General features: G+C 42.5%; 1 protein-coding gene across 2 annotated transcripts in view; it reads right to left on the bottom strand.

Annotated features, from left to right (window-relative positions):
• Positions 1 to 23,284, bottom strand: part of Acoxl (acyl-Coenzyme A oxidase-like) — a 287,456-nt gene that overhangs the window by 244,255 nt on the left and 19,917 nt on the right. For both annotated transcript variants that reach the window (XM_006500273.2, NM_028765.3), the window contains 6 exons: positions 14,632 to 14,715; positions 10,650 to 10,736; positions 9,790 to 9,888; positions 4,140 to 4,254; positions 3,155 to 3,241; positions 1,500 to 1,572 (listed from right to left, as the gene is read on the bottom strand). In XM_006500273.2, the coding sequence (XP_006500336.1) occupies positions 1,500 to 1,572; positions 3,155 to 3,241; positions 4,140 to 4,254; positions 9,790 to 9,888; positions 10,650 to 10,736; positions 14,632 to 14,715 (545 nt within the window). The remainder of the gene's footprint in view (positions 1 to 1,499; positions 1,573 to 3,154; positions 3,242 to 4,139; positions 4,255 to 9,789; positions 9,889 to 10,649; positions 10,737 to 14,631; positions 14,716 to 23,284) is intronic.

Below are 23,284 nucleotides of genomic sequence, written 5' to 3'. Positions count from 1 at the left end.
CCCAACAATCACATGAAGGTTCACAACCATCTGTACAGCTACAGTGTACTCATATACATAAAGTAAACAAATAAATGTTTTTTTTTTTAAAAAACCATATGGCCACTGTTGTTCTGCAGTGTGGGGGACAACTTAAATGGTAATAAAATAATGTTATAAATAAAATCTTGCTTGTCAAAGTGATGTATTACCTACAAACAATACAAGCCCACCAGCTTTCTTCTTTCTACTTGAATCTGACTTTTTGACCTCTACTGCATTTGGTGAGCCCTTAGCCTTAGCCAGTTGTCATCTGAGGCTGAATCACCCACTAAGCTCTGAATAGGGTGATGGGATATGGGGAGTCACCCATCCTGTCTCCCCTTTCCTCTTCCATCCTCCAGATCAGGTGATGCTACCAAGTGCTAGGAAATAGACCTTTAGGGAAGGCTAGAACTGGGCCTCTATGGGCCTCGAACTGACTTTCACAAGCACTGGTGGCTGCAGAGACTTTCCAGGACGTCTGTCTTCAGCGTTTCTATTCTATTTACCAACAGTTCATGGGGTGGGGACAGAGGGAATTTTGTCCATTTTAAGTTTGTTTCCCACACAGATTTCTTTGACTTTTGTAATCAACTACATTTATTTGTGGACATGAACTTGTAAGTAGCAAAGTTATGTAAAAGAGAAAATCCACAGCAAGCCAAAAAGGCAGTTTATTGACGCCCAGACTTCCGGCTCGACCAGTGATGTAAGCACAGCTGTGGCCCAGGGTTTACAGCTCACACACAGGAAACATAGCTGAGGCACTGAGGTAAGTGCTGTTGCGGAGAATATAGGAAAGGCGTCTTTAACCCTGACTGCCATTGTGGATCTTACCAGAGAAAGAACCTCTCACCTCATTGATGCACCTTGACTGCCCTGTGACTGCCTGGGCATTTTCCCCTCAGTGATTTTTTTAATAGAATATTTTTTATTTATTCATTGAGAATTTCATGCATGCATACGGTGTGTTTTGATTACACTTAAAAGGTGGTAATCATAACTTTTCACACCCACAAGGGAAGCAAGTAGCACACATCAGTTTGTTTATTCTTGCCAAAATCTAAGGAAGATAAATATCCAAAAACAAGAGATTGGGTACATAATTTACAGACTAGTTAACATGGTACTTTGGTACATCTGATATTCAATGTCAGATGGAAATTAGAAGTTCTGAGAAGAACAAGATCTATCAATGGATATTCTGTTAAAATTCTAATGTAAGTCTCCCTTTTTAGATATATTGGCATAGAGAAAAGTCTAGGAATGCCCATTAAATTGTATCAATCATTACATATGACCAATGTCATGTTGGAGCATTTAACCTTCTCTCTAGCGGCTTATCTACCTTTTCCAGTTGTTGAAACACTCAGAAGATGACTGCTCAATCTTGCAGACAGTGAGACCTCAAAACTCAGGGCCTCATTTGCGGGAACAAGTAGGTCATCTGTACAGACACTAAGGAGAAGAGTACTCACTTATCCAGCAGGTTCTCTCTGGGAATCCGAACCTTGTCAAATATCAAAATTCCGTTATCCACACCATTCATACCTGGAGGGAACAGAATTAAAATAGATTCAAGGGAAAGCTATGCATGCACCATCCTACAGACGGCCTCAGCTACTTCTTGGCCAAAAACATAAACCTTAAACATTTCCAGAACTGGAGGGGGCAGAGTAAGGATGCTGTCAGTTTGCTCTGGGGAGGGGGTGGGGGCTGGCTCAGACACACCTGGCCCATCCCTAACCCCCACCCTGAAGGAGAATGAAAAACAATGACAAGGTTTTCCTTGTTTGGAGCCCACAGTGTGCTAGGGACTCAGGTTTCTGTTGGGGTACATTTTCCTCCCCAGCAACAAACCTCATTAAAAGGAGAGAGTTCAGACTAACTGGGGAAACATCTCAGAGGTTAAGAGCACTTGTTGCTCTTGCAGAAGAGCCGGGTTCAGCTCTGAAGAACCCACATAGTGGCTCACAACCATCAGTAATTCCAGTTCCAGAAGACTTCCTTCTGACCTCCCTGAGCACCGTGCACACATGCCGTGCATGGACATACATTCAGGCCAAACACTCATACACATAAGCTAAAGTGTAAAACTAAATAAGTAAATAGGAGTTAAAAGGCAGTGCGCCAGGTAAGAGAAAGCATGGAACACTGAAGATGGAAGTCAGCCTCTGCCCACACACAGCTCCTGCTTCCTCCCCTTCTGGACTTCCTCCTCAGACACGGGATACTAGTGAAATTTAAAGACAGAAGACATGAGAATTCCAAAGCAGACTTTCTGCAGTTGTCAGTATTGTCAACATGTGGTGTGACTTCAAAAGCACTGGCCTGTCCCTCTGCTCTCACCGCACTTGACAGGGGCCACACTCAGAAGCAAGGTTGCCTGTACTAACAGTGGGCTGAGGCTATTCCCATACTGTCCAGTGCGTCTCCCCTACCCCTTCCTCTCTTTCTTCTCTCTTTTATCCTTAACTCCTACAATACTTTCTTTAGCTGGCTTCGCCTTGGAAAGCTGGTCTCACTGAGTGCTATGAGATGTACCTCCCCTATCCCATTCATAGATTGAAGTCCTAAGCCCATATCTGTCATATGACCTTGTTTAGAAATAGAGGCGTTACAGAGGCAACCAAGTTAAAATGAGATCATTAAGGTGGACTCTATTATAAATGATGGCAATCCTTATAAGAAGGAGAAACCTGGAGGCAGATGTGTGCACAGGGAGACTACATGCTCATGTGCAGGTAGCATTCATAAGTGGAGGTAAGAGTCTTGGACTAGAACCTTCCATTGCCCCCATCAGAAGGAATTAACATCTCCTGGCAGCTCCATCATCTCGGACCTCTATCCTCCAAAACTGTGAGGACCCACTTGTATTACAAATCTCCTGGGTCAGTTACAAACATTAGTCTGGAGGTGAAGAGGCACCAGAGAGCTACAGCCTGCCCTAAGACCAAGAAGAGAGAAGTTGAAGCTGTGTCCTTTGTAGAGGAGATAACTTCAATGTATACTCCCTGGAAAGACCCCCCCCCCCCCCCAGTATGCTTTCCTGAAGATGAAGGGGATTATATTCTCCTTCGAGAACAGACAACAGGTACAAATAAACACAGAGGAGGGTCACTTGACGACTCACCCTCTTTGTGCATCATGTCAATAGCTGTCACTCCTGGGTACAAGTTTCCATTTTCATCCCTGATAGGGACAATAAAACAGTGGGGCCCTAAGGAAGACAAACAGACAGACGCTTATTAGGCTCACCGTTTTTCACTGTTGTTGAGACAGAGTCTCACTATGTAACCCTAGATGGCCTAGAACTCACCACATAAGCCAAGGTGGCCTCTAATTCAAGTTGACCCTCCTGCCTCTACCTTCCAAGTGTTGGAATTATTGGAGTAAGCTATATAGCTGGCCCTAGACTCGACCTTGTAAAGAATAAACCTTTGAAGCCGGGCGTGGTGGTGCACGCCTTTAATCCCAGCACTTGGGAGGCAGAGGCAGGCAGATTTCTGAGTTCGAGGCCAGCCTGGTCTACAGAGTGAGTTCCAGGACAGCCAGGGCTATGCAGAGAAACCCTGTCTCGAAAAACAAACAAACAAAAAAATAGAAATAAATAAATAAATAAACCTTCTAGCTGGGTATGGTGGCATGTGTCTTTAATAAAAGACTAAGAGCTGGAGAGATGGCTCAGCGGTTAAGAGCACTGACTGCTCTTCTGAAGGTCCTGAGTTCAAATCCCAGCAACCACATGGTGGCTCACAACCATCTGTAATGAGATCTGATGCCCTCTTCTGGTGCATCTGAGGACAGCTACAGTGTACTTAGATACAATAATAAATAAACCTTTAAAAAAAATAAAAGACTAAAACCTCATGCTTTCTCTGGAGCAATATAACATTATTTTACTCTCCAAATCCATTGAGTCCTAAGCACTGCACCCAATAGTGACTAATGTCAACAGGCAATAACAAATTCCATCACTTTTATAAAGAAGATAAAGTTAGTAGTATGTAATTTTACAAGATAAAACTGGCCCTGTGGAGTATGTTTTCTGTACAGAACTGATGGGGAAACAGCAATAGCAAAGAGAATTCTTCAAGGCTTTCATGTTGGTGGCAAACCTTGAGACTTTCCCTCAATGATGAGTTGGGCGAAGACAGCAGCGTAGTTCCCATGCATGGCATTGCCGATGTACATCTTGTGGGCGTTCTCACACGGCATGTCAATCACAAACTCCTGCAGAGAAGAGTAAGCCACAGAGTGTCTGCCTCCATGTGACTCCTTACAACCCCTAACTCAACACAATGAATACCATAAAAGGGATGTGCATGGTGAAGAGATGTGGAGGCTCCTGGGGAGTCATTGTCTTAATTTTGTACTGCTCTGTCACTAGTGTATTTCACCTCCACCTTTGCTTTGCAGGAGAGTAGAAATTAAAGAGCTGGGGGGCAGGAAGTTGTGCATAATTCAATCAGGAAAAGAAGTATCCAGTTTTCATTCAGTCATTCACTCAATAAATCCCAGTCTCTCTTTGATAGTATCAGGCTGATGTGTACTGTCTTATTCATCTGCCAGGTTTCAATGTATTATTTTTTTCAATTATCAATTTTTCTCATCCAACTACATCATACTGAGGTTTCCACTTTTAAAAAATCCAACATCAAAACCCTTATAAGACCTAGATGTGATGGCAAAGGCCCCAACCCCAGCTACTTGGTAGGCTGACGCAAGAAAACTATAAATTCAAGGTAAGTTTAAGGGCAGCCTAAGCAACTTAGCAAAGGGCCTTTTCTCAAAATAAAAATAAAGGGATGGGGTTATAGCTCAGTGGTAGAATACTATCTTGGCTTAAGGCAATGGGTTTAACCCCTCTCTGTCTCTACCTCTCTGCCTCTGTCTCTTCTCTAACTATCTCTATCTCTCATGAGCACACACACACATGCACACACAGAGGCAGTGGTAGAATACACTTAGCTCTCCACACACTCCTTATCATCAAACCCGTCACCTATGAGGTGCCCATAAGAAGAGGGAACAGCCCAATGATCCAGGGCCCTGGATGGTTTGATCCAGAGTGTACAAATGTTTCATTTTGTTTTATGCTTCTGGATAAATCTGAGTTCCCATGCCTTCCACTATTGCACAGGCCTGGCCAGCCTGAAGCTATGATAAGAACTCTGGCAACCAACTCATCAGAAGCTAAAGCCATGTGCTTGGCTGCAAGCAAAGCAGGCTCCTGTGAGCTATTCCTATCATTCCTTAGTATATCACCCCAAAATAATTTTAATTTTTATTTCTAAAGGAAAAGAAAACAGCCATCAAAGCCTTTGACTAGCTGTCTCAGAACCTGCTATGAATATTTTGCTACTCAGTGAATCTAATAAAGTCCCCCAATGTCCCAGGCAAGAGTCATGTGCTCAAGTCCTTGGAACAGAAACACTTGAAAAGGAGTCTGTCTTCTGAGGGATTCTTAGCAATCCCTGTGCAGTTTGTCTCCGTAACATAGCCAAAGATTCCAGCTCCAAACACCCTGAAACCAAGCCTGGTCTGAAGAAACAGGAACAGCAGTGGGGTTTGTTTCCAGTCTCTGCTCAAACCTAGGCTTCCCTTTCCTACTGTCTGGAAACCAATACCAGCATCCCAGTGGAAATACTGCCTTCGAGGCTTGGTTTTCCCCAGTCTTGCTCACCACATGGGTTACCCATAAACCTCTTCTGAAGAAGGCACTGACCTCATCGTCAGTTCTGAATACAGGGTACCTATGATAGATCAGGGGCCCAGAGGAAATGGCAGAAAGAGAAACTAGCCATTTAATTGAAGTTGACAATGTAGAAGATAAGATTCAGCTAAACCAACATGCTCTTGGTCACACAAGGATTATCTCTGATTTCAGATTATAAAGTTTATAGACTGTGCTTTCCCGTTGGGCCAAGAAATACAGTCTTGAGGCCCAAGAAAACAATCTCTGACACAAGTTTGTACAGGAAAACCTTTAACATGTGCAGAGGCTTTTCAGAATACATAGACGAGTTGAATCATTTTAAGAGAAGTCTCTCGAGAATGCCCTTAGCTTATCTGGCCAGCCAGGGCTTCTGAAAGTGGGAGCAACCCTAGGCTGCATGCAGTGAGCTAGAAGAACCAAAAAACCTGTGTGTGTGAGGGGGGAGGAGGGAAGGAGCCCTGGAAACACCCCAGGGCTGCCGGGGAGAGGGCGGGAGGCCACCTGTCCTGTACACATCTGACACACCCCGGGGAAGAGGTTTGTCACTTCTGGCAAGATGCTTGATATGGAAAGTTTGTATCAGCCAAAATACTGGAGTCAAAACTGTAATCTAAACAATGCCCAGCATGTGTGCTGGTTACAATTATGATTACTTGAAGATCAGCAAAATGGTCAGAGTTGCAAACACTAAGAAATGTTTAAAATTAATTAATTAATTAATTAATTAATTTTTAAAATTAGGAAAGTAGAGGGCTGAAGAGCCAGCTCAGTGGTTCAGAACATACTGTGCATTTACAAAGGACCTGAGTTCGCTTCTCAGTACCCATGTCAGGAAGCTGCCAGACTCCTGTAACTCCAACTCTAGGCAGCCACCATCCCTGGGCTCTGAGGATACCTACACTCACATTGCACACATACCTGCACACAGGTACATAATGCAAAATAAAAAGGTAAGCCTTTTTAAGTAAGGCACTTGTTTCAAAGCCTAATGATCTGGTTTCAATTCCTGGACTGCACATGAAAGGAGAGAACAGAGTCTGGCAAATTGTCCTCTGACCACATAAGTGCGGAAGTGCGGAAGTACATGCATGTGTTTGTATGTGCCTGTACACCCACACAATCAATAATCAATCAATCAATAAATGTAAACTAATAAAAAAACATAAAAACCTTTGGCTAAAATCTCATTTATTTGTACTAGTTAGCATAAAGTTTAAAAATAAAACTCTCTCTTACCTCACACCTAACCATACAACTGATTAATCTATTTCCCCTACAAATGAAAAGAAAAGAAACAAAAAACAAAAAAAAAATAAGGGAGGGGAGGGAGAATCATTTGATATGCTGCATTGCTTTCAAGAGGAAATGAAGGAGAACCATGAATCCAAGGGGAAAGCCACACACACACACACACACACACACACACACACACTCCCTCCAGGCAAAAGCTTATAACTGACTTGCTCTCTCTCCCACCCACTGGAGACACAGTGCTCACCATACTTCTTACCCACAGTTCCCCTGTCGGAAAGGGGCAGCTGCAGAGGCCCATGGAGTGACCAAATCACTTATGCTGTTTGGGGAAAATGGGACCAGGCGAGAAATTATATTTTGTTGAGGAAAAATTGTAAGAAGAAACAAGAGTCGTGGGTGGTTTTTCCCTCACAGTAATGATTCCAAGGTCATCTCAATATCACAGCTTGGGAAAAGAAAAAAAAAAAAAAAAGGCCAGCCAAAACTCACAAGATACCAGGTCAATAAGCCATCTCTTGGTGGGAAAGCCATACTCTTAAAGGCAGTTCCATTTCAGCCTAAGATCCCTCATTAACTCTCAATACAGTTAGGCTCCTAACCTCTGTGAGCCTCAGTTTTCCTGTTTGTGAAATAGGGACAACAGTAGTTCGTTGGCTGGTTATCTCAGTACTTAATTTAGTGCCTGTCTACCACTCGAATTCTCAACTAGCGGGAACTGCTTAACTGATGAACATGCTATCCTAAACACTGGCTACTCATCCAATGAGAATGTATCAGTCAAGAAAACTTGCTTTAAAAAAAGTCCTGATCCCAAAAGGCAAACTCAGAGGAAATGGAAGACTAGAACTAGACAGACACCTGTGTAATGTCCCCAGCCCACCCAGCTCACAAACATGGCTACACATTAGAATTTACTGACTCCTTTAGAGTCCTTAGGAATACCCAGTACCAAGTAGGAAACCACAAAGTAAGACAAACCACAGTGGCTTTCTTTATTCAGGGGAAGATTCCAGTAGTAGAGAGCTTCAAAGAGCTTCCACATGCTTTGGTGTGGTCTATTATGAAGCAAGACATCAGGGTTAGAAGGTCTTGACCAAAATGTTTATTTAATTATTAAGAAGGGAAAAGAGGGCCATCAAGATGGCTCAGCATAAAAAAGTATTTGCCACCAAGCCTGATAACCTGAGTTCAAGGACCCATGTGGTAGAAGGAGAGAACTGGCTCCAATAAGTTGTCCTCTGACCTCCACATAAATGCTGTGACACATGCACACACACTAGATAGATAGATAGATAGATAGATAGATAGATAGATACATACATACATACATACATACATGCATACATGGATATAGATAGATAGATGATAGATAGATAGATAGATAGATAGATAGATAGATAGATAGATGATAGAAGATAGATAGATAGATAGATAGATAGATAGATAGATAGATAGATGATAGAAGATAAATAGATAGATAGATGGATAGAAGATAGATGATAGATAGATAGATAGAAGATCGATAGATAGATAGATAGATAGATAGATAGATAGATAGATAGATAGATTAGCATTCTAAAGAAAAGAGAAAGGAATAATGGCAAAAATAGAAGCACAAAGACAAAATGAAAAGAAAAAGGTCAGAGTTCATCACATGAAGTAAAAGGAGAACAAGGACAGTGTGCTGCCTTCAGGCTGTCGCATAAAACCATGCAAGTCATGGTTAAGAACACCACGTAGGGGCTGGGAGATGGCTCAGTGGGGAAGAATACCTGCTGCTCACGTGAGGACCTGAGTTTAAGTCCCCAAGACCCAGGTAAAAAGCCAGGTGTGACCCTACATGCCTGTAACCCCATACTGTGAGGGGGAAGAGACAGGAGGATCTGACTGCTAGCCTAATTCCTTCCAGATTCAGTGACAGACCCTGTCTCCATCGTGTGATGGAGAATGATCAAGCAAGGCACTCTATGTCTTCTTCTAGCCTCCATATACACGGGCACGTGTGCACACATGTGCACATACACCACACACTCATACAAACACACACAAAGAACATTGCATAACACAAGTAACTGGCCATCTATCTCCATGAATCCCACCTCATTGGATTCAACCAACTATGCATTGATATACATATTAATTACAACTATACTGACAATCAGCAGACATTGTTCTCTTATCCTTGTTCCCTAAATGATACAGTTCAACAGGTATACGACACCTGTACCATATTAGATGATAGAAGGCATCAAAAATGATATAAAGTATGCAGGAGGATGTGGTAGGTCTTACACAAACACTCTGCTACTTATATAAGGAAATTGAGCTTCTGTGTAATTTTAGAATTCTCAGAGGGTCCTAGAAGCTATAGTACCCCATGAATATTGAGGGACAACTGTGTCAGCATAGAGGACTTTCCTAACCAGGAAGCCTCAGCTCTGGGTATCCTGCCATGTGCAACAGACAGAAAGAGCAAAGATATCTCTTCCCTTCTTCATACACTACTGTTGGAAAGAACAACATAGCTAGGAAAGGTTACAGGTGGAAACTACAGGGTACATGTACAGAGTGGGAGGTAGTGTCCTGTTGGTGGCAGGAAGTGTTTAAATGTTGGCTGCTATTGCTGTCCAAAGCCGGAGCTCATTCCCACCTCTAAAATAGTCATATGCTGTTCTGAGCCTCTGCTTCTCACCAGAGCACACACACAGGATGTGAAGCCAGGCTCAGGAAAGTTGCGATGGTCTGTACTGGTCCCCTGATGCACTGAACCAGGAAACAGGAAACCGATTCCTCACCTGATTGTCGAGGTCAAAGGTGGCCTCAGTCTGGATCCCTCTCACGTTGCTCCCATGGCCCCTCTCAGTCATTGCAAACATCCCAGTATACTTCTGCTCCTGAAGGTCATGAGATATTAAAAGAGAGTTAGCTGTTCAGATGACCTTTAACTGAAGACCTTGGGCCATTAACTATATAGTAGCAAGAAAAGGGGAATAAAGCTGGAGACAATCATAAAATTTAAAAATCATAAATGTAGTTGGTTATAAGCTCAGAAATATGACAGATGAGGCTAGAAAGATAGCTCAGTGGTATAGAGTACTTGTTGCTTTTGCAGAGGACCTATGTTCAGTTCCCAGCACCCACCTAGTGACTCACAACTACCCATAACTCTAGTTCCAGAGGACCCAACACCCTCTTCTGATCTCTGAAGGCACCAGGCACTCATGTGGTGTACAGACAAACATTCAAGTAAAATGTCAACCCTAAATATAATTTTTAAAATGTATTTATTTCTATTTTATGTGCACTGGTGTTTTACCTGAATGTGTGCCAGATCACCTGAAACTGGAGTTACAGACAGTTGTAAGGTGCCATGTGGTTGCTGGGAATTGAACCCAGGTCCTTTGGAAAAACAGCTAGTGCTCTTAACTGCTAAGCCATCTCTCCAGCAATATATATATATGAGTCTTTTAAAAAGAAGACTATGCCAAATATAGCAAAATATTTTAAAAGATAGTCTTGAAGTTCTCATTTGGGACAAATTTTTTACAGATTTTAATTCTGGTTTTTTTATTCAAATATACATTCACATAAAAGTACTATGAATTTTTTTAAAAGTCATTGTGAAAAAAGCAGTCTATTAAGGCAAGCATCATACCTTGAGTGGCCAAAACCACTTGGTAACATGTTCAGGACTTCCAAGATTGCTGATTGCACCACCAAATAACAAAAAAAGGATTCCACACTAGAAACAAAGACAGTACAGACAATGACTAGCCACAATCAACAGCTTAACAACAACTAGACCCACTGGGAAACTCCATTCAAGGGGTATCTCTTAGCATCCTTCAGTGCTACACGGGTCTTTTTATGTCCCTTTACAAGCCCTGATAAAGTGTTGCTGACAGGAAAAAAAAAAATGGGAGGGAGGAGGGGAAGGAGCAAGCATGGGCTTAAGGAGGAGGAAGAGGAGAGGTGCTCTAGTTTGATCTCTGCTGCTACAATAGACATAAGGATCAAAAGCAAGTTACAGGGAGTAAAGGGTTTCTTCCAGCTTCAAGGTTGCAGCCATCATGGAGGGAAGCCAAGGCAGGAAGCTTAAGGCAGGAACCTGGAGACAGGAACTGAAGTGGAGACCATTGAAGAAGTCACCAGCTGGCTTGATCCCATGGTTTGTTCCTCTTGCTCTTGCCTACCCCAGGACCACCTGCCCAGGGTGAAACCACCACAATGGGGCTGGGCTTTCCCATGTCCAACATTAATCAAGGCCTGCCACATAAGCCAGTTGGATAGAGAGGCAGTTCTTTAGTTGAGGTTCCCTCTTCCCAGGTGACTCTAGTTTATGTCAAGTTGACAATAACTGGCCAATACAAAGAGGAAAAAGAGGCACTGAGAACAAGGCCACACGGAAGGAGCAAGCCAGCTGACATCAAAGACAAAGGTGTGGGTGGAAGCATGTCGGGATTTGCTGGCCTTGAACTCAGCATTCCTTTTCTCTCTGAGTTTCCCCTGAAGACCCTCCCTCCCAAGAATGAGCCTGAATGGCTTACAGGTGGCTTCAGGATGAGTCTGTGACATACATCTAGCTGAGCTACATCATCCATGAAGCTTCAGAATTAGACTGAGGGTTTCAATGGGGCCATCCCAAGTGGCCACTGAGACACAATGAAATCCAGAGTGATGGAGCCCCGAGCCAGCTGACTGCCATCTTTCCATGAGCTGGTGATAGGGCTGAGGAAAGAAGACAGCCAAGAGATTCGAGAAGTCATATCTCACTGGCCTGATGAGTTCTTTAGGTGTGTCAGTTAAGCCTGTTTTGCTCTATCAAGTTTAAACTCGACCTTATTTTATTTTATTTTTTTAGAGGGAAGGTCACTGTTTACTGTATGACCAGCCTGTGCCCACACATTTGGGAAATGGAATCAATTCAAAACGGTATATTTTTTTCTCTGTGTCTAGTTTAAAAGACAATACTCAAGCTAAGACAAGTTGAATTTTCCTCTTTGGCTAATGGTGAATGTATACATTATATGATACATTTCCTTCTAGGTTTTTAACTTTTCCCTCTTCCCTGGGGGAAAAAAATGGTTGTTTTTTGTTGTTGTTTTGTTTTGAGGTGTGTGTGTGTGTGTGTGTGTGTGTGTGTGTGTGTGTGTCTGTGTGTGTCTGTGTGTCTGTGTGTCTGTGTGTCTGTGTGTCTGTGTGTGTTTACCCACCCTTGAAAAGCTCCCATTCATTAGCTACATTAGTACTCAGCTAGGGCCAGAGTGAGCCTGTACCATCAAAGGAAATCGACCAGCTTATACATAAAATCTGTGTTGCATCCACTCACAGAATCAAGTAAAGTGTGGGGACTTTCTCTCACAAAACCACATTCTACAAATGGCAGACAACACGATCAAGCCAGACTGAGTACAGGACGAGTACCAGGGAGGATCTGAGCGAGTGACCTCTGGCCAGACATGTTTACAGCAGTGCCTCCTAAGAGGAACACAGACATTTTTCTAGCCTGAGTCAGGCAGGCAGGTAGTGGTGATGGCAGAACATGGTAGACTGTGAAGAAAGAGGTGGAGAGATCAAGTACAGATTCTGGAAACAAGTTGATGAATTGACGGTTAGGGGGAAAAGCCTAGCCTTTGACTGAGTTGCCATGTGAATGGAAGCCCATTGGAACAACATGTACTGTTTGAGGTGTATCTCTCTCTTTTCTTGATGATCTAGATAAGAAAAGAGATGGCTGTAACATCAGGAGTATGGAGCAATAACCACATTGTTCCCAAAAAGAGCTGACCACAGCCTCCACAGGCCACCACTGGAGATGCCTAAAGGCTGGCATCTGATATCAGGACATTATCAAGAGACAGATCATGAGCTTTGGCAGAGCCCCAACTGACACATGGGGATGAGAAGGTGATTCTGGTTATCGGAGCCAAGTGCTGGTTGTCCTCACCTTAATCCTACATTGAAGCCACTACCTGATAGACAATTAAGAAAGACTCCTGAATGGGATGATAAGAGGGCTTAGTCGGGAAAGTGCTTACATTGTAACCGCAACACCTGAATTTGATCCCCAGAACCTATGTGAAAACACTCAGGCGCTATGACATGGCATTTGTAATCTCAGTGCTGGGAACACGGGCAGGAGGATGCCTGGGACACACTGGCCAGCCGATTTAGTCTACTCAGTGAGTTTCAGGCCAGTAAAAGACTCTGTCTCAATTTTTAAAGATTATCTAGGAGCAAGCACGTTGGTTCAGTGGGTATTGCTGCCAAGACCTGGATGGAGTTCAAGCCCTAGAACCTACATGGTAGAAGGAGAGAACTGATTCCAGCAAATTGTCCTCTGACTTCCACAGGCATGCCATGGGACTTTCATATTCATTCAATATCTCTCTCTCTCTCTCTCCCTTCCTCCCTCCCTCCTCTCCTCCCTCTCTTTCCTCTCCTCCCCCCTCCCCATTAAAAATACTAAAAAATAAAGCTGATGAATGACACCAAGGTTGTCCTCAGATTTCCATATGCACATATACACATGTGCAAGTGCACACACACACACACACACACACACACAGAATTATGCCAAAAGGAACATCTTGGAGATGCCACTTCTCTTGCCACATCTTCTGCCCACTTCTTGCTCTTTGCTTCCTGGTCTACTATGATGTCAATTATCTGCTGCACACTCTTGCCACAATGGTCCTACCTGCTTCACCATGCCTTCTCACCCAAAATGAGCTGAAATCATGAACCAACATAAATCATCTCTCCCTGTTGTTTCCAGTGGGTATTTCTGTCACTGTGATGCAATGGTAGCTAACACTATCTGACTCCCATGTGGGATGATGAGAGAGCAGGTAGTGCTTTCCTCTATGTGACACACATACATAATAAATAAATAAATAAAATTTAAAGAGTTTATATTTCAAAATCAAATATTTAAATTACTTAAATTAATGAAGGCAATGATTGCAGCAACACAGATCCAGCTCAGCAGTAGTATCTAAGTGAAGATAGTAAATTACTGACATTTATGGTACTGTCTTTATGAAAACAAGACAAATGAAGCTGGGTGGTGGGGTGCTCCACATCTTTAATCCCAGCATTTGGGAGGTAGACATGGGTGACTCTCTTTAATCCTAGCATTTGGGAAGTAGAAGTGGGTGGCTCTCTGTGAATTTGAGACCAGCTTCATCTACAAATAGAGTCCCAGGGCAGCCAAGGCTACACAGAGAAACCCTGTCTCAAGAAAGAAAGAAAGAAAGAAAGAAAGAAAGAAAAGAAAGAAAGGAAAGACAAGTGAGAATAACAATTAATATACAATATGTATATAATTGAAAACAATATGCAAAAACAAGCAAAAAGTATCAGACCAGTATACCACTGATCCCAGCACCTGGGAGACAGAAGCAGGAGTTCAGGGCCTGCCAAGGTCATAGGAAAACTCTGTTTCAAAACCAAACGAACAACAAAGAGTAGATGATGATGGAGACAGGAGAAGGTGTGGGGGATGAGTCATGCTGTGGACCACTTTTCAGACACCTGTTTAATTACTATGCTGGGAGCTCATGGTGATGTCACCCACTCCTTCTCATACCCAGTGAGTGGGAGTTCCTCTAGGCTGAGCTTTCAGAACCTCTCACCTTTATAGACATGGACACATCCACCATGCAGAGCACTTCTCCCAGGATAAGGATTTGGCTGATGAAGCTCTTCCTTTTTTCTTCCTGAAAATAAAATAGGCCCAATGTGAAGATTTACTCATGGTCTGCTGATCTTTGAAATTTACATTTTAAATAATATGTGATATACATAATACTTTCACAATAAAGCAACACAAAGCAATTTTAAGTTGAGAAATATTCACACCGCTCTTTGGAAAGTAAATGTTTCATCTTGTGCCAGTATGGCCTCTGGCTAATCTGGGTGTGGTATTCAAGGATTCTTTTTCCCTTTTATAAGATTAAAAAAAGAAACTTATTTAGGGACCCTAAGTCAAAGGCCAACTTGCCCAACCAGTGATTAACCTAAATTGAGATCCATCCCATGGGCAAGAACCAATCTCTGACACTATTAATGATTGCAAACAGGAATTTAGCATACTGTCCTCTGCAAGACTCTACCCAACAGCCAGTGGAAAAAGATGCAGATACTCACAGCCAAACATTAGATGGAGATTGGGGAGTCTTACAGAAGAGTTGGAAGAAGGACTGAGGGACTGGAAGAAGAAAGGGACCCTACAGGAAGACCAACAGAGTCAACTAACCTGGACCCTTGGAGGCTCCAAGAGACTGAACCACCAACCAAAGAGTGAGTACAGGCTGGACCTAGGCCTTCCTGCATATAAGCAGCAGATGAGCAGCTTGGTCTTCATGTGGGTCCATCAGCAACTGGAGCAGGGGCTGTCCCTAAGCCTGTGACCTGCTCCCCTAAATAAACTGCCTTGTCTGGCCTCAGTGGGAGAGGATGCACCTAGTCCTAAAGTGACTTGATGTCCGGGGTGGGGTGGGAGTTTAGTTAGGGGGGTGCCACTAGAGGGTACCTTCTGAGAAGGGGAAGGAGGAATTGGGGGAGGACTTGCATGAGGGGGTCCTGGGAGTAGAGGGGAGGCTGATATTGGGTTGTAAAATAAACAAACAAACAAACAAACATTTAGGGCTATGCACAACACAGCACATGTGTAGGGGTCAGAGGACAACTTGAAAGAGTCAGTTCTCTCCTACAGCATCGGTGTAGGTCTTAAGGATCTAAGTCAGGTCATCAGGGTGGACAGCAAGGGTTCTTTCCTTCTGTTTCACAAGCCCACCACATCTTTTCTTCTCCAACAGAAGGTCAATTGCTCCTGCCTGCAAGTCAGCCTAGGGAAAGTGGCTTTACCCCTGAGGCTTTACCAAGCTCTTCCCTGGCTTCCCTATGTTTCCCCTGCCTATGTTCCAAGGCATCCTGCCTAGCTTCTCCAAGTGTTCACACAGCAACACTAATGTGAAGAAAATCCTTCAGAAAATCTGGAAACATTTTAGACAAAGGAAAAGCCATGTTCTTCTCTTTTTAAGCACAGGCCACCTCTGGATTTGAGTGGATGATTTTAAAGCCATGAGAATCCTGATCTCTCATGCCTGCTGATCTTCTCCCTGTCCACAGCATCAACAACTTCCAAAGCTCAATGAGGGTACCGCTCTCCGTTGTTTAATTATAGGAAAACCAGAGCAGGGCTTAGGACAGCTCAGTGGGTCAAAGCCCTTGCTTCAAGAGCAAAGGCCTGAGTTTGGACCCTGTAAAAAGCCAGGTGCAATGACAGGTGTCTATAATTCTAACACTAGAAAGGTGAGACAGGAGGCTGCTAGGGGCTCCTTAACCAGCAAAATTACTGAGCTCCATGTTCAATGAGGGAGCCAGTTTCAAAAAATACAGTGGAGAAAGACACCCAACATGACACACACACACAGTTTTTAATAAAATCCAACATTTCCTGAGACAGTGGTAGCCCCTTGTGTGGTGTCCTGGCTAGTTTTGTGTCAACTTGACACAGGCTGGAGTTATCACAGAGAAAGGAGCTTCAGTTGGGGAAATGCCTCCACGAGATCCAGCTGTAAGGCATTTTCTCAATTAGTGATCAAGCTGGGAGGCCCCCTTGTGGGCGGGGCCATCTCTGGGCTGGTAGTCTTGGGTTCTATAAGAGAGCAGGCTGAGCACGCCAGTGGAAGCAAGCCAGTAAGGAACATTCCTCCATGGCCTCTGCATCAGCTCCTGCTTTCTGACCTGCTTGAGTTCCAGTCCTGACTTCCTTGGTGATGAACAGCAGCTGAATAAACCCTTTCCTCCCCAACTTGCTTCTTGGTCATGATGTTTGTCCAGGAATAGAAACCCTAACTAAGACAAGTGGACAAACTGCAATTATCATTATTGGAATTCATGCTAGTTGTTCTCATAGGCCAGTTTCCTTTGAGACCCCACCAACAAAATCTGTAGCTCATGTATGCATGTATGTGCATCTATTTTTGCAAACATGTATTTGTATATCCAGGTGGACACACCTCTCTTATGTATTTTTTGTACATATACTTCCATGTATGTATGTATGTGTGTATGTGTTCCTGGACATGTATGTGGATATGTACATGTTCCTTTAGATATGTGCACATGTCTTTGTGTTTCCATGCACACACTCCTGTGCTGGTTTGCTTGTGTATGTGTACTGCCTCGGCAGCAGCAGGATGATGACCAACTTTCTTTGGATGACTCTTTCCACACTGGCTTCAACTCTCTCCCTAGACATACTCCATATTTTTCCCTCCCACAGGTTTTTACGATGTTTCTCTCAAGCATTATTAATTTTATCAAACAACATACTGTCAGGATTTATGCTTCTCAACATGGCTTCAACCCAACACATCTTGTATTGATTATTTCCTAAAATATCTCCAGGCTCTCGCAGAAACCATTGCGTGGCTCCAGCCTGGGCTTGCACTGAAGAGTCAGTTACAAGCAGATAATGAAAAACAACTGTGGCAGATATTTTCGAAGGGCCCAGTGTCCTCTGTTTTACCAATCCTTAGAACCACCAGGACCCCACATAAAACATGGAAAATGTTCAGGGAAATCAAGTGACTTATACAACCAGAGTCACCTGGTGAGTGTCGAAACTAGGGCTTCCCGAGCCCTTTCAAGAACATCTTACTACCACTCCTCTCTGTCCTTCGTTATGAAGGACTCTGGTGCCCCAAACTTCATCATTGGTCCATCTTATTTTGTACCTCCAGAAAGTACTCAACATCATCCTGTCAAAGTACCCCACGTCGCTTTCCTGAGTCTATAATCACCTGAGCAAACATCCCTTTACCCTCAACAACTTGCTCTGCTTTTTCTAACCCTAAACCACCAAAAGTATACAAATCTCCTGGGCACATGAAATCCTGGTACACAGGAGGCAGAGGAAGGAGCTGGTCAGCCTGGTCTGCATAGGTGTTTCACACCAGTCAGAACTACATAGGAAAAACCTGTCTCTAAATAATTATTAAATAGATGGATGGACAGATGATAGATAAGATAGATAAATGGCAGATGATTGATAAATAGATGTTAGGTGATAGATAGTAAATCACTTAGAAATATCAAGTGTGAATGGTTTTTCTTTCTTCTTCGTTCTGACCACTTACCTTATTGATGCAGGAATATAATTTTGTTACTAGTAACATCCAACTGTGGCCATTTTTACTCACAAGTTTGAAACTAACTGCAAGCACATGTGTTGAATTCATCCATCTTGGAGCATTTGAAATTGTTTATTATGGTAACTTCCCTTCCCCAGTCTCCACAGGAGACAGCTATGTTTGTTATTAGGCCTGCTGGGAAACGTCAGTAGGAGTTTGTCATTCCCTGGTGTTAACTTGAGTATGCACTGAGTTAACTTGAATATGGGCTGGTCCATTTGCAAAAGTCAGATCAAAGTTATAAAACCTGGACTGGGCTTGATTTGATTGACTATGTTGCTGGCATATATTCTGACATCATTTACACATGTAAATTCTCTCCATCTTGTCTTTAATTTGATTACCTAATTGTTGAATTAATATTCATCATTGGCAAATTTGTCCTCTCATTAAGTTGGCAGCGCTAGCTAGACTGTCTATATTGATTGGGGTCAATCATTAATTAATGTGTTTTTCTGTATCTTTTTTAATATCTCTGTTATGTCAATAGCTACTTTCATTTACACTTGATACATTCAAAGGAAACTCAGATGAAACTTATTATATCATCGTACAAATTTATGATTTTTAAATAGTAAATTTATAAATGTATGGATAATATATTCAAACTTTTATTATATCCAAACTTGTAGCCCATGCCATCAAACACATCTGCTTAGAAAGTTCAGTCTCAAACAGAAGGAAGACAGTTTGTCCTAAAATACTTTCCTTTGAGGCATTTATGTAGCAGATCTCTATGCTGTGGTGTTCTGCTACAAATTCTGGAGAGAGAAAAAAAGTCTTATACACCCAGAGGTGTCCCTGAAAGACATGCATTTCCTCAGTAAAAATCAACAAGGTTCAGAACTTTTCTTTTCTTGTTGAGTTGCCTTGGCAACACTATCAAGAGTAAATGAGCTGATGTATATTTCTATCAGGGCTCTCTATCCTGATCCCTTGAAGCGTGTGTCTTTTCCTATATCAGAGCCAAGTATTCTTAGAAGCTTCCATTGAGCCTTGAAGTCATGTAGTGAGAGCACACCAGCTTGCTTTATTTTGGGATTGTTTTAACCATTCCAGGTCCTTTGTACATCCATATATGTTTGATATGTAAACTAATGATAGCACCAGAACACCTTGAACATCAGTCTCATGTCACGCCTTCCTCCAACTGGCTCCAGTTACCATCTCAAGAAAATCTAGCCATCTCAGTGCAGCCTTCACATCTAGCTTTCATGTCCCATGATGGTTACCAGGATCAGAGTATCTGAACAGAGTGCTGGAAACACTGATCCCAAAGATGGTAGCCATGCACTTCTGTCCTCCTGGGAACTTTGACTGCTCCAGAAAAAGCCAGGACAGGGCTGAGAAAAGTGACATTCCCAGGGCTTGATGTAAGGATCATTTTCATTTCATGAAGACATTATTACAGCATTCTGACAAAGTAAGATTCTTCCAATTTGGAAATTATTCCAGTTAATGAATAATCACAGAATTAGTCAATACTAACAGCATGTAATAATGAATTTTATCTTATCAGCTTGACCCAGCCGGTTTTTTTTTTCCTGTTTGTGCAAAGTACAACATCTAGCAACAGCCTTAATAGAAACTAATTATTGCTTATCTATTTTGCCCTTGGACAACTATTGCTAAAGTCACTTGACATTTTGAAAGTTAAAACAATTGCTACTTAAAAACTGGATGGTAAATCATAACATCATCGATTGCACATTCAACACTTGATATTGCTCATACTATCCAAAGAATGTCATTTGATCCTCTCATGAACCCTTTGAGGTGAGTGAAGGAAACAGGCTCAGAGAAGCAAGAAAGTCACCCAAGGACTTGGGTTTCTCAATAAGAATAAATAAATAAATAAATAAATAAACCCTCATCTATCTGACTCCAACATGGGACAGAAAAATGATTTTAAAAGCAATGTACAAATATATACGAAGTATACTTAAAAAAGACAACCCTGGCATCCATAAGTTCATTATTAGTTATATATGGTATTATGAGTCTCTCTGTGTGTGTATTATTTTAATTTGTCTGAAGAGAATGTGTCTTACCTTAAAAATGTGGATTTTTCAGCATTTCTTCCAGTGAGTTTTATGAATTTTTCTATAATTTCTATCTGTAATTGTTTGACTTCTCTAAACTTCACAGCATGAGTAGAAAGTGAAGAAGCAGACTTGAAACATAGGTTAAGAAAAAGCTGATCCCAGTGCAGGAACCAGAAATTAACATTATCGTGGTTAGCCTGATATGGCATAGACGTCATGACTCAGCTGCACATGGCTAGCATAAACCTGCAACCTGATTTCTGCACTTAGATGACATCCCTTGCCTGCTTCCCAGTCCCAATGACAGATTCTGATGGTTGGCCTTGGGTCCTGGGTTCAAGCCTTCCTTTGCCACATGGCAGGAAGGACATCATGGGGTTATCCATACTCATGTTAGGATGATCCCAAGACACAATAGCTTGCTCCAACATCCAGAAGTCAGGGTGGCTTCTGCCCAGGAACCCTCATTAGAATAGCTTCTTTCTATCTTCATACACCTACATAAAGTTACAGTGGAAGCTTTTGCAGCCTCCTATAGCCAGCATCCATCCCGGCTTGACCAGGTGGGTTGATCTTGCATTGTCTCCCCCCCCCCCCCCACCTAGCTATTCCACATAAGCATTGGCCCAGTAGATCATGGACACTTGGAAGACAGAGAGTGCTACCTACTTCTCCTGAGTTATGCAGCCCTGAGTTATGTTCTCCCAGCTTTTGTGTCTGCCTCAGCACAACAGAAACACTATGTGGGATGGAGCTTTACCCCATTTGGGCTGTGGAATCTAGCAGGAATAGTTGGAATTTTGCCTTTGTCTTTCTAGCATTTAGCTTGAGGTAAGTTAAACTTTTTCTCTAGTCACTAGTCCCATGGCCCATGGCCTATAAAATAGGGAATAGTATTTATTTTATGATATTCCTGGGGAGGAGTTGGTTTGTTTCTTTTGGTTTGTTTGGTTTTGAGCAGCCCAAAATGGCTTTGAATTTTTTATCCTCCTGGCTCAGTTTTCTGATCCTGAGCTTATTTGGGTTCCTGCACACACCACCATGCATAGTTTGTACAGCATATAGCATAACTATGAAAAATACTTGTGACTCTCTTCTGCTTATTGCCTATTTCTCTGGTCAGCATCCCCCTGGTCTCCTCCCTGATCCTTTTCCAGAACTCAGTCCTCGAACCCCCCTGTTCTTTGTCAACACATTTGGGGCTCCATCTAGCTTCCCAGCCTGTATTCATGATTTTCCAATCCTATTTCTATACATCTCAAATTTCTGATCATAACTGAAGACTGCCTCCTGATGACGTCAAGGCAAGCTCAAAGAGTCTTCATTCTTCTCTCCTTTGTGCCTATCTACCCATCAGCAGATCCTACCACTTTCTCAATAGAATGTCAGAAGAAGCTCTAATTCAGTCACAGACTAGTCAGTCTGGTCCTGGCCAGCACCAGTTCTCTCTCTCTCTCTCTCTCTCTCTCTCTCTCTCTCTCTCTCTCTCTCTCTCTCTCTCTCTCTCTGGAAAATGCAATATCCACTCAATGCTTCCCCTTTTCAGTCCTGCCCCTAACCTAATATAGTCTCAAGCCCAGCAGCTAGGAAAGTTCCTGGTAAAATATCAGGTCATGCCCTGATCCACTCAGTCCTTCTAGAAGCTCCCCATTTTATCTACTCTGAGGAAAACCAAACTCCTTCTAAGGCCCTTCATTGTCACGTAACACTTCATCCTTGGCTCATCAAGTCTTCCTTCTCTCTGCTCACAACATACCTCCCTCCTGAGCACTATGTTCCTCCATCAGGATACCCACTCCATTTACCCCCCTGGTCTCCTCTCTGATCCTTTTCCAGAAACCACCAGACTCAATCCTCGAACCCCCTGTTCTCTGTCAACACATTTGGGGAGTGTGTTTATTATCCCAATATCCACCCACTCCCTGACCCTTGGGGCATTTCTCCAGATCAAATAACTGTGAGGTGTGTGATATCTGTTCTTCTATACTGCCTTCTATGCTTTCCCATGCTTGATTTTTAGTAATTTAGTTAGTGCGAGCATATCTATAAAAATTATTACTTCAACAACTCTTAGGAATCCAGCCCTAGGGCATAAAGTATACTCACAGTGCTCTGAAACCAACAATAGCATTCATCTCTAGAACTTTTTAACCTTCCCAAAGTGAAAGTCAAAGCCAGTTAAAAACTCATCTGGGGCTGGAGAGATGGCTCAGTGGTTAAGAGCACTGGCTGCCCTTCCAGAGGTCCTGAGTTCAATTCCCAGCAACCACACGGTGGTTCACAACCATCTATAATGAGAGCTGGTGTCCTCTTCAGACCTACAGGCATACATGTAGGCAGAACACAATATATATAATACATAAATCTAAAACCAATCAAAAGAAAACAAAACCCTCCTCATCTTCCTTTTCCCCAGCCCAAAATAAGCACTGTTCTAATCTCTGTCTCCTTGAATCTGATTACTACACAGATGTCACCTAAAGTCACACACTAATTGTCCTTTGTGATATCCTTATTTTCGTTTGTCATAATACCTGCAAGAGTCATCCCTGTAACAGGTGTCAGATTTCCCTTATCTTAAAAACTTCTTTTTTTTTTTTTTTTTTTTTGCATTATATCCCTTATCTTGGCTGACAGATATTGGCTATAGTGCACATCAGTACTGTTAACGTGATGTGATGGTAAATGTCACATCACGTGACATTTTGTCAGCTTGCTTGGATCTGGAATCAGCTAAGAAACAAGCTTCAGAGTAGGTCTGTGGAGGTGCTTCCTGGAAGAATTAACTGGTAAGAAGTACCTTACAGAAGCAGCAGCCCTGGCATAAAGAAGTCCCAAAGAAAGCCCTGTTCTTCTGGAGATAGATAGATAGGTAGATAGATAGATAGATAGATAGATAGATAGATACATACATACATACATACATACATAGATGTTTAGATACATTTGTGTATATGTATATATACCTAACTTTAATTCCACTTTGTGGCATATATTAAGAAATGTGATTTCTGTATCATGTGATTTAATTTTTAAGGGAA

The sequence above is a fragment of the Mus musculus genome, chromosome 2, assembly GCF_000001635.26.
Source record: "Mus musculus strain C57BL/6J chromosome 2, GRCm38.p6 C57BL/6J".
Classification (NCBI taxonomy): domain Eukaryota; kingdom Metazoa; phylum Chordata; class Mammalia; order Rodentia; family Muridae; genus Mus; species Mus musculus.
This window is presented reverse-complemented; position numbering and strand designations above follow the sequence as displayed.